This window comes from Heloderma suspectum, chromosome 1 (genome assembly GCF_057233095.1).
Source record: "Heloderma suspectum isolate Gila_16-S chromosome 1, 16-S_ref, whole genome shotgun sequence".
Taxonomy (NCBI): domain Eukaryota; kingdom Metazoa; phylum Chordata; class Lepidosauria; order Squamata; family Helodermatidae; genus Heloderma; species Heloderma suspectum.
In genome coordinates, this window is record NC_139458.1 from 340,743,842 (window position 1) to 340,756,339 (window position 12,498).

General features: G+C 43.4%; 1 protein-coding gene across 1 annotated transcript in view; it reads left to right on the top strand.

Moving 5' to 3' along the window:
• The window catches only part of ECT2L (epithelial cell transforming 2 like), a 47,826-nt gene that overhangs the window by 15,232 nt on the left and 20,096 nt on the right, over nucleotides 1–12,498 (top strand). The window contains exons 6-10 of the mRNA XM_084827670.1: nucleotides 1,565–1,701; nucleotides 3,136–3,263; nucleotides 7,684–7,822; nucleotides 9,745–9,913; nucleotides 11,900–12,028. Coding sequence (XP_084683796.1) covers nucleotides 1,565–1,701; nucleotides 3,136–3,263; nucleotides 7,684–7,822; nucleotides 9,745–9,913; nucleotides 11,900–12,028 — 702 coding nt within the window. The remainder of the gene's footprint in view (nucleotides 1–1,564; nucleotides 1,702–3,135; nucleotides 3,264–7,683; nucleotides 7,823–9,744; nucleotides 9,914–11,899; nucleotides 12,029–12,498) is intronic.

Below are 12,498 nucleotides of genomic sequence, written 5' to 3' on the forward strand. Positions count from 1 at the left end.
CTCTGCCTGATGTTGGGCAATTCCCCCCTCCCACTACAGCCCTGCATAACCCAGTTCAGCAATCACAACGTTCAGCATCCCTCCCTCTGATCCTCCAGAGAGGCTTTTCAGGGGGTAGATGGAGCTGCCCCAGGGAGGAGAGGTTGTAAGAGCTGCCTTCGGCTTGGTGCCACCTTGGATACAACCCTTAGTTTTTCATTGTGTTCCACAAATACTTCTTGCATTTCTTTCATAAAGAAGTATGGTAGCGGCCTCTACTAGCTAATGAGAGACTGGAACCTGCCACTGAGATGTTGGAATTTTCTGTGACAGTATCCAGTGTGCCAGCTTTTGGTATTGAGAATACAGCATAATTTATTTATTCATCTCATTTCATTTCTATACCGCCCAATAGCCGAAGCATAAGGGGTACTAAGTGATTTATTTCCAGGTAGAAGTGAGGAGTAAGGTGATGAGAGCATCCCAAAGAAAATATTATATTGTTAGTTCACCTTTTGGGGATAAAAAATGTATTGGGAAAAAATTCCTACATTAAATAAGCCTATTAACAAATGCAGAACTACAGTTCACAGATTTGCAGGCTAGAGAGAAGTAAAGAAGAATTGTAAGCAATTTTTACAATGTTGGTTTACCCGCAAAAAGATCTTCACAATAATTTCAGTAAAAAAGTATTGAAGGGATAATCGAACAAATAGTACCAAACGTTTGTTCTAATGTATATGAACATTAAATATGTTGAGATGATGATGATGATGACGATTTATTACATTTCTATATTGCTCCGTAGCCGAAGCTCTCTGGGTGGTTTACAGAAGTTAAAACATTAAAATACACTCTACAAAGTTTAAAATCCATTTACATAAAAGTAACAGACAATATACACAAACAACATATGACTAAAAACAACTTTGAACAGTCAGTCATAACTAAAGACACATCTAGGGCCAATTGAAATTAATCATGTGCTGCCAAATGCCTGGAAAAAGAGATAGGTCTTAACCTGGTGCCGAAAAGATAACAGTGTTGGCACCAGGTGGACATCATCGGGGAGCTTGTTCCACAGATCAGGGACCACCACTGAGAAGGTCCTCTCCCTCATTCCTGCCTTCTGAGCTTCCCTTGGATGAAGCACCTGGAAGAGGACCTTAGGTGCTGAACGTAGAGTACAGGTACGTTCATTTCAGGAGAGGCGTGCTATCCGGTATTGTGGTCCTGATACCTGATGGCACAAATAGAATATTGGGATTCTATTTGTATTAGACATGGCTTTCCAGCATATGTATACATATAAATGCATATCCACAGCATACTTGTCTATGAAGTATATTTTTGTGATATGGCACTTGTAACCTCCTTGTATGTGCCTTCTGTGGAGGAGTTGTGTAATGTGTGCAGCAATTTAATGCAACTTAGCTAAAATCTGTAGCTGGCTATATGAAACCTTGACTTCAAACTGGTTGTATAATGTAGTAATTATAGAGATGTATCCAGACAGCATGAGAAATATGTGCCTTTTGAAACCCATGCGATTAAACAGTGTTGTCTAACAGTACTTATTTTTCAGAGGAATTATTCAAAGCTCGTCCACCTTGGATAAGTGGAACACAGAGCTCAGGATTTTACAGATCTGGATTTCAGCCAACTTTGTCCCAGACTATCCAAGACCAGGCTAGATTGCCAGAAAAATTGTTACTAATGAAGGTATTATTTTTTTCCATATCATCTTCCTGACTCCTAATAGTTCACTTCTGTGGGTGGATTCAGAACTTAATTTGAGTGTAGTCCCTGTCTGAGAAACTAATTTTTAATAACAGACCTTACCACTTGAGTATGTGAAGAGCTCATCTGAGCGGGGCCAGTGTGGGAGATCAGAGTGGCCGGGCCCCTGCAAAGGCCCCTGCCGCATTTTATTATTTATTATGCCTTAGTAGGTGAGGCTAGTGCCTACCTCCAGCCTTTCTGCTCCTCCTCCTTGTTGCTGTCACTACCTGTTTGTCTGCCCTCTTTGACTGAGTGAACCAAGCATTTGGGCCTTGGTTAGTTGTCAGAATTAAGTTTTATAAAATAATGCATGGTGTGAAGGAAGTCAAGAGAGAATTTTTTTTCCCTTTCTCATCACACACAACAACATTGGTTTGGTAATAGATTTAAGAGGGACAGAAACACCACTAAACAAATTCACAGAGGATCTCTATCCAGTATACCAGGGGTATGCAACCTTTTTTCGTCCCCGAGGGCCACATGTGATGCTGGTTGAAGTGTGCGTGTCTGCGCACACATGTGCACGCTTTTTCATACATACTCTCACTTATGCATCCTCACTCTCACAAAGAGCGAACTCTTGAGGGTGGAGGAAAAGACCAGGTCTTTTCCTCCATCACCCAGATCACCTTTCTGTGACAGAGAAAGGAGTAGAATCTTGGCAATGGAGTAAGAGACCAGCTCCCTTCCTCCAATGCCCAGATCACCTCTCCTAGCAATGTTGACACAGCTGGCTCTTTCCTCACTGCTAGCAGGTTATCAGGGTCGGGGGGAGGGGGATTTGATGGCGGCGGCAGCAATAGGTGGGTCAGGGGCGGTAATTAAGACCAGGGGTGGGTGGACTGTGGGTTGTGAAGCCCTTTTATATGCTGATAGCAAACCCACTCTCTAAGTATGGATCCTTGTGTAGCCAAAATGGCACCACCATCCACATACAAGAAAGATGCATTAGCAGGCTAGGGGGAACGCCAAGGCTTTCAGAAGTGGAATAAAAATAATATTTGTTGGAAAAAATGCTAAGCTAGGGGGAGCACAGTACTGCCCACTGAGAACTGAGCATGCTCAAGGGACACAGGATACTGAATACTGGGTGGGGGGAGAACTGGAAATACAAGTCATGGAGGGGAATTTAATGGAGGGATAGATTGCTGGACCTTGGCAGACCTGCTTGTTTCCTACACTCTACCTCTAAGAATAGTGTCCCCTCTTCCCCTCTTCCCACTCTCCTAGCAGCTACCTGCACAGTTCCTTCTCCTGCAGGTCTAGTCATCTGGCTCCATTTCCCCCCTAAAGAATACACCCGCCCACCATCTCTGGGGTCATGCCTCCTCTTAGACATCTCACTCAATCTGTTTTTTTTTCTAATTGCTTTAGAAAAGAATGCTTTCACCAAAGGAAATGCTTTCAAAACAGATTTCTGAAGACATAAAATCTGTACCAAGCTTCAGTCTGGAAGCCGAGAAACCGCTTGCATTGGCCTGTTTAAAGACTTTTCCAAAAAGGTAAATGGTGTTTGGAGGGAGGCGGCGGAAGCCTGCAGCACTGGTGAGGATCCTTACCATTGAACTCCCTCCCCACAAAGGATGATGGGATGAAGCCGGCACATACAGAAAAGAGGCTTCGATGAAGTCCTTGGCAGACCAAGGTTCCAGGTTTGGGTGCCCAAAGGGAAGAAGGTTACCAACAGCTTCTGTGTTGGGCTTAGGGCCAAAATGGAAGTCTCAAAGTGGGGCCCTTGCAGTCAGGGAATGGATACAGTTTGCACTGTTCTCCTCCTGAGCCAAAGGCAAGTCCCCACAATGGCCTTGGAGCAGAAGCCTCGCAAGCTCACCTTCCCCTACTCTGTGGCCTGAATCCATCACAGAGGCTCGGCAAGGAGGAGCCTCTATAGAAAGGTTCAGGGCTGTACTCTGAGATCTCTTGGACTGTGGTGCTGTCTCCTCAGGGTCCCCTTGCTTGCCAGATCCATAAAGTTTGCAGGAGAGCAGACTCCAAGGAGGCTTACTTTGCGTCACATTGCAATTTGGCTCTGGTCTCCCTAAGATTGTTTGATGAGGAACTGGGAGAAGGGGCAAGAGAGGGGATGGGGAGCACCCTCTTCTCCCCTTTCCTTCCCTCCTCTTCACAGGTACAGGTTGTATCCCGCCTGTTACATATCCAGTCCCCATTCTGAGAGAGCAGATGGCTTGCCCTATGGTACAGACACCTGATATGCCCTCTAGGTGTGACACAATGAACCACCTGCCTTCAGGGGGTTAAAACTTCTTTTATGTAGATTTTGTTCTTGCTACTGTGGAAATTCACATACACACACTGGCATGAAACATTTGCCTTGGAGTATCTGCTTGCAACTTGGCACAATCTGATAGCCTTTGCTCTTGTAGCCATGTGTTATGTACCATTCTGAGCACAGCTTCCATGCTGCAGGACTGGCATTGTGAGACACGAGACACTTGCTCTGAAGACAGGAGGCTGAATGAGCAAGATACTGGTTTCCCCACTCAGTTAATGGGACCTGAAGGCACCCATTTCAGGGACATGAAGATCCAAATGGGCAGCTTTGCTGCTAAGCCGCTGGTTCTCAAACTGGGACACCCTCTCCTCCCAGAGACAAGACACCGGGAAGGGGTAATACATATTTCCAGGAAAAAAACAATCCTGCAGCAGAAAGACCAGAGATATTTTGCTTGTTGCAGCTTAGGGTGCAATCTTATGCATGTTTAGACAGAAAAAAGTCCTACAGCTCCCAGAATTCTTCAGCCAGCATAGCTTACTAGGGAATGTTGGGAGTTGTAGGACTTTTTTCTGTCTATACATACATAGGATTGTGCCCTTAGTGTTGCATTCACCAAAACTGCCATGTTAACCATAGAAGTTGCAGAAAAGAAGGAACCTATGGGAGCTTCAGGCCTAGAAGCACAACATCTCCAGGTCTAGAAGCGCAACTACCTCCTGCCTACTTCTCTGACTCGTTGGTCTGAAGAGGGAGTCAGGTATTCTTCTAGCTCCAGGGTGCCCAGCAGTGAACTATGCACACAGAGCTGTGTGCAAGGAGTCTCTGTGCTTGCTTGCCAACGAGATGGATGCTGAATGCTCAGGAAGCATAGTGAGTTTAAAAAGTGGCCCAGGTTTGAGAGGTAGGCCACAAATAATTCAACAACATGACAGGGTAAGAACAGAAATGTTCTCAACATGTAGCACAAATTAATTCAGCAAGTCTGAGTCTAGTGTTTCCACCAGCGATTTACTCCAAGCCAGCTGCATGTTGAGGTCATTAGGGATACATGACGTCATGGCCATCCAGCAGCCACCCTGCAGCTTCTCAGGGAAAAACCGGATTTCCTGAGACTGCTTAAAGTCCGATTCTTTTCCTCAAGTCAGATTCTCTCTGGTATAGTTGCTGTGTGCCCCGACCCCTGCATTTAGCTCAGGTATGCTAGCCCTGCACAGGGGTGTGCCTTTCACCATGACCCCGGTCAAGGAGTGTTTCCTCCCATTGTGCTGAATGAGGCTTGCCCTCTCAATGACCACAGAAATAACAGATTGACATGGCACTTGTTAAAGCCCAATTTCGTAAGTGCGACTAAGCGCAATCTCGAGGCTCCTATTCATTGCCTTAGGAATTGGAGGAAACTACGTCACAGCTCCCTTATAGAGATCCTGTATGTTAAAGTGGGGCTGGTTTCCATCTCTTTCCCACAACAAACCCATTAGTGTCTCCTCAGAAATAACTCCCATTGTGCTGAATGAGGCTTGCCTTTGAATGCCCACAACAGAACTCACAGAGATTCCCCCTCAACTGAAATGGCACACGTTAAAGCCCAATTCCTTAAGTGCAATTAAGCTCAGTCTCGAGGCTCCATCCATTGCCTTAGGAAGCTTGGTTATAGATGTCCTGCAGGTTACAACAGGGGCTGGTTTCTGTCTTTGTGTTTACTGCTGTCTTTCCCACAACAAACCCGTTAGTGTCTACTCAGAAGTAACTCCCATTGTGCTCATTGAGGTCGTGTGTGTTAAAATTGGGGCTGGTTTCAGTCTTTGTGTTCTCCCCCCCCCCCCCCGCCTTTTCCCAGCACAAGCATATGTGTGTCTGCTTGGAAGTAACTCCCATTGTGCTCAATGAGGCTTGCTGCTGAAATGCAGGTGCATCTGGACTTTCAGGGAAAAGGAGAAAGGTGGGAAGCCTCTCTTATTGGTTGAGCAGCCCCTGCCAGTCAGATGACATTCACTCCAGCCCCCACCCCACCAGGAAGTATGTTCTGTGAAGCAGTTTTTACTGCTGTGGAGAATCTGCTTGTGGAGCCCTGCTCACAGCAAAGCCGATTCCTTTTAAAAAATCTGGTACTCCTCCATTAGCTTCTCCTTCCGTTGTCATGGAAACACGGCCTAGTGCAGTGCCCAATGGGAATTTCAAAGACATAGGCAAGGATAGATGAATCCTTAAGTGTTGTGTTTGAGATACAATTAAACAGAAAATATAAGGAAGGAAGGATGCCCCCTAAATGTGTGTGGTATTGCAACACGACTTCTTAGTAATATTTTATGCACTGAGAGGCTCCAAATGTGAAGTGGGGTGCCTTCCTCTTCATTCTGTGACCAATATGTCAAGGTAAGCTAGAATCTGACAGTTTCATGTTTCCTTTCTGAGTATTTTGCACTAAAAAACCCTAAGGGACAGTATCTATTATTATTATTATTATTATTTTAAAATATTCTGACAAAACACAAACATTACATAGGAAATTCAATTTGTCCATGACATTATGGTCCCCAGTTTCTTGTTCCAAAAATCCTTCCTCCTTCCTTCCTTCCTTCCTTCCTTCCTCCTTTTAACCACTTTGTATATATTTCCCTGCCGGCTTCTCTCTATCCCTCCAGTCTTCCTCCTTTTTCCTTTCCTCCCTTTATTCACCTACTTTACAAATATGTTAGCCTACCTACCTCCTATCCCCACGCTCTCTTTTCAACTATCCTCCCTCTCTCCCGCCTTCCCTCCCGCCTTCCTTTTAACCGCTTTGTATATCTTTCCCTGCTAGCTTCTCTCTCTCTCTCCAACCAATCTTCCTCCCTCCCTCCCTCCCTCCCTCCCTCCCTCCCTCCCTCTTTCCAACTACTTTGCAAATATATTTACTTACCTATCTTCTGTCCCCCTCTCTCTTTTCAACAATCTTTCCTTCCTTCCTTCCAAAAAAATTTTTTTTTTGCTTACTAAGAACAAAAACAATACAAAAAGAATAGTAACCCTCTCCCGCCCCCTACAACAACCAGCTGGGAAAATTTTATCAAACCCAATCAGCAAGGTGAGTCCTTAAGTATAAACATATACTGTCCTTGATGAAAACTATGAATTACATAATTCATACATAAATTTCATAAACTTATTTCTTCAACTCCGCCAAAGCATTTCAAATGTGCTGGGTACTTTAGTCCTCATTGCAGATATATTTGTATGTATAATAAAAGGTCGCCAGTCCACATGAAATGATTCCCTCTTCTTTACAGTGAGGGCAGTATCTAATGGTGTCCACAAACTCAAATAACGCTAGCAGAGCTCTGCTGAATTTTTTCATTGTGCAAGCGGTTGCCCATTACGCTTGTGCAAATGGTTGTGCAAGCAGGTGCACAACCCACAGTGCAACAGGTTGTGCAACTGGTTGTGCAAGCAGTTGTGCAACAGAATTCACAATAGGCTGTGAAATGGGTTGCCTAAGAGTTATGCACAACAGGTTGCACAAGAGTTATGTGCAACTGCTTGCACAATCAGGCTTGCACAAACAACTTGAGTTGGATTCTTCTCTTGTGCATAGTTCAGAACCTAGTTTCTGCTAGTGCAACGTGATTTGCGCTAATGTAATGACACAGTTGGATACTGCCCTAACTCTGTATGCCACTAAACCTAAATTTACACTTGTATTCTTACAGAAAGAATGTTGATGGGAGCAGCTCTTATCCTGTCTTACCTCACAGATGTTGTCTGACTGTTTCCCAAAAGTGTCCTGATGGGGTGCATTCCCTTCAGCCACACCTGGTCTTGATATCATCACATGTTCCTGCATATGAGGTATGATTGGTTTTCTGGGATCTTTTCCTCCTTCCTTCGAGGGATTTGATGTCATCTGCCTTTTCTGCTCCCCGTGTATTGGGGTGGAAAGGGGGAAAGACGAACCAACTGGACAACAAATCAAAACACTTTCTGGACCAAGACTAAATGGGATAAAATACAAGTATCAGAACAGAATGAAAAATAGTTCACCAGTCATATAATTTCCAGGTAGTATGCCGTTGTGCCTGTGCACTCACGGGACTCAGCACTTCCGCATCGGGGCTTTGGCACTTCTAAAACTCCAAACGAGCAGAAATACTAATTTCAAGAATGGGGCAGGTCTGTGGAGTTGGCAGAATGGAGCTCCGCTGACCTGTCCCAATCCAGAAATGAGCATTTCCACTTGTTTCTGTTGCTGTTTTTAGAAACGCCAAAGCCCCGTTGCGCAAGCAGTAGGTCCCATTTGCATAATGGAACCAGTAGTGGGTACTGCCTGTAGAGTGTGTGCGTGCGTGTGTGCGTGCGCGCGCTTGTGTGTACACACACACATACACACATATATATATATATATATATATATATATATATATATATATGAGCTAAGATTGGGGAAAGGCAATGTAAAAACAGAAGAAGAAGTAGGCCCGATTCTGGAGACTGTATACTGTTTCTTAAGAAGAGGAAGAAGACGTGTAATTGTAAATGCAATTATGTTTATAACATAATTGTAATGTTTTATATATACTTGCTCAGTCCTACAAATTATCTTTGAACAGTGATCTGTGCCAGTGCAGCGGAAGCCAGGGACCACCTCCTTCATCCCCACTAGTTTGGCATAGGTTGTGCTCCAAAGGTAAAACTTTGTACGATGCCATGTTTCCTCCCTGCCCCTTCTTTGCCAAGGGGAAACTGTTTGCTTGGGATAACACATTGCCACAGCGAATGCGATCGCTGCTTTGGTTCTAGAGCTGGATCCTGGTGCCACTGTTCGAGTTTTCCCATGGCATGTTTCAGGGAGCTGTTGTTGTTGTGCAGATTGTGCTGTGGCTAAAATCCTCATAGTTCTTTCAAATTTTTATTTTTGGGGTTCCACATAAACTCCTGCAATGGAGAAACTCAGCCTTCAACATGCAAGAGTCCAAGACTTGCCCATTGTTACATCTGTAAACAAGGGATGGGGAATGTGTGGTCCTCCAAATGTTGGCCTGCAACTCCCATCATCTCTTGCCATTGGCTATGCTAGCTAGGGATGATGGGAGTTGCAGCACAACGACATCTGGAGGGCCACACATTCCCCACCTGTTGCAAACTCTTGGACAGTCTCACAGATGTGTAACACAGCAGCCATAAACATCGTTCGCTGTGAGGAACCGTTTCCTACCACAAGGGCTAGTAGTTTTGACTGGCAAGGCTTATGAGTACTTCCTCAAATTAGTTTTGAATATGTCTGTTTAAAAATTACCATTTTAATAGGTTTACCATTGTCTTATTTAAAACAATAATGTTTATTTGAAACTGGATTTATTACTTTGTAGAACAATATCGTTCGGGCTGATTCCCAGTGTGAACATTAAATATTTTAAATATAATTTAAGGTGTAACCCTATGCATGTTTAGACAGAAAAAATGCCCAACAGCTCCTAGCATCCCTCCAGCCAGCCATGCTGGCTGGGGCATGCTGGGAATTATAGAACTTTTTTCTGTCTAAACATGCGTAGAATTTAAGCCCTTAAAGTCCTTCCAGCAGCCAAGAACCTAATGAACAAATGCATTATAAACAATAGCAGGTGCTTTTAAACATACCACAATGCAAAAAGAGTCCAGTGCCTTAAAATTAATATAATTAATTCAAAAAGACCATATTCCTATCAGTTTTGCCTTTAATTCTGTGAACTATATGGCAATTTTTCTGTTCACTTTTGCTGTTTCTTTTCTTTTAGATGATTGTGGACAGTCTTAAGCCTGAAATAGTTCCTGTAGTGTATGAATATAGTGGCACCACATTGGAGAGCCTCCTTTACTATATAGAGAAGGCCTTGGATGGCCAAACAGCAAAGAGTATTGGGATTATTAGTGATGGAGATTCCAGACAAATTAACTTACTTCAAGGTATGTACAGTATTATGTACAGTATTGTATTTTTAAGGTTTCACCACTCAGTGAGCTTTGGCTGTTGGGCAATATAGAAATGTAATAAATGAAATGAAAAAGGTGGGGTTCACTTAAAATAGTAAAACACTTGCATTGATCAGATATTATTTGGTATTGCAGAGCAATATGGCATGGAGGAGATTAATGTATTTGGCAAGTTTGTTTCTAATGTTGTTGTTATCGTTATTAGTAATAGCTTTTGTCAGCAGGACTTTAACCTTTTTTTAGTGATATGTTGCAGTCAGCAGGTGAGTAGGACCTGCAAGTTGTTCTAATTCACCTCGTCACCAGCTAAATGTGCAAAACAGCCTTTGGGGAAAAGAAGACTAGAATTATATGAAATGTGATTGTTTAAAGGAGTCAGCAATTTTTGCATTATTTTTACTGACACTTCCCCACACCCAAGAAACTTCGAGAACAATGGGATGGATTTGACAGTCCTCTGCTTCCATAGGTAGTTCAAAACCATCAACCCTTGCATTTTATTTCCATGAAACCCTGTATGTTTCACGTGGCCAGCTAGCTGAATGTGTGTACGCCATTTTTGTTACTTCCCTGTAACTTGAATTGCTCCCACTGGTCAGCTTCAGGCAGGCCTCCATCTTGAACAGCCAAACTAGTCATCCCACAGGAGATGTGACACTCTTCCAACCTCTCTTTTCTCGGTTTGAATTTTTATTAGACTTTAGCATTTTAAAGAACACAACATAATATAGAGAGCTGACAAAATAAGGACTATTTTGGAAAGTAGATACATACAGAATGGAAAGAGAAAGAAATGAGAAGGTAGAAGAAAAGCAGAAAGCACAAATAAGTGAGAGTGAATTTTTCTTCCACTCCAAAGGTTCATAAACTGCTACAAAAATGAATTGAATATGCCGAGTATAACAATACAACCTCGCATTTAACAGCTGGGGCAGCCTTTATATATCATCATCCATGTACATGGCACTTTACAAAGAACAAGACTGACAAGTCCTGCCCAGAGAGTTATAGAAATGTAATATAAGTTAAATAAATAAAAATATTTATGTCTAAAAACACACAACAACAAAACAGAGGAAGGTGAGAGAAATGGAAGTGAGGTGAACGGGGGAACAATATGTGATTAATTTAAATTGTGGTGTTCTACCTATGCCAGGAAAAGTTGCCATAAAGCCCCCAAATGCTTCCAGTTTGGCCGTATTCGTTGAGACTTTAATTCAGAGTGGGCAACTTCTGGTCCTCCAGATGTTTTGGCCTACAACTCTCATCATCCTTCACCATTGGCTCTGTTGGCTAGGGCTAATAGGAGTTGTAGGCCAAATCAGCTGGTGGGCCAAAAGTTGCCCACCCCTGCAGTTTTTAGCATTATGAGATGGTTCCATCTCATAAACTCACCCATGTCACAACCAATATTGTTGTCTGGGTTAGTCTTTCACCTTTATTTTAAACATGAAAAACAGCTGTGGGAGGCTGTGAGTTTGAGAGGAAGAAGGATGGAGAAGGGAAGGGCTGGCTTAACTGTTTCCTGCCTGGCCATTTGTCTACTTAATCACTTCTTCCCTTTCCCTCCAAGCTGTTTTTCCACCAGCAGCAGGAAAAAAATATGCTGTTTTCCACACATAGAAATGTAGCTGGGATGGAGGGTGATTTTTAGCAGAGAAACAGAAGGATGAGAAAGCATAAACAGCCTCCCCACCTCCTGCCACTGTTCACCATAGTCCCTCCATACAAAGTTACAGTTTCCAAGAGCTGCTTTGCATAAAAAGAATAATCAGGCGACTATTAAGTGCCTCTTCTGTGGCATCTAGTTCGGCCGGAGGGAGGGCTGAACACCTTGACTATGCTTGGCAAGAGAGACAGGCTGTTTTAGTCCTAGGAAGCTGGGTTTGATTATGGAAATAGAGACAATGAAGACAAAATGTAAACATTTCACTTGCTGACTGACTCAGTTTCATTCAGGCTATAGAATCAGTACCATGAACCTGCTTAAGCCTGAGGTGAGAGAATTTTGGGAGAAGTTAAGAAGCTGCATCTCTTCTCCAGAAGAAGGTGGCCATATCGACATCTTTGTTCCTCTGGCAGCATCAGGTCAGTTCTATTTGCCACCATGGCTAGCATTGGTGCCCTTTTGCTTTGCTTACAATAGGTCTAATCTAGGCTTCCCCCCCACCCCAAGCTGGTGCCTTCCAGATGTGTTGGACTGCAGCTCCCATCATTTCCTTGATGGAAGTTGCAGTCCAACACATCTGGAAGACACCAGCTTGGGAAAGGCTGGTCTAATCCAACACAGCGCCCTGACTTTATTCAGCCTTAAACATCAAAAGCTCATGGAAAAACTACCTTCTTTACTGAAGAGGCTGCCACACATTTTGTAAAAAAAATAAATCCTCTATTTCTAGTTTCTTCTCTGTGTCTGAGATACCAGGTCCTCAGCCACTAAGATCTAGAGCAACATAGCACTAGTTTAGCCAGCTACTTACCAAGGAGCTTTAGGGCTGATAGTGTTAACTAGCACCAAGGAGTAGATTTTTCTGCACTCTACTATTTTCAGGGTTGGC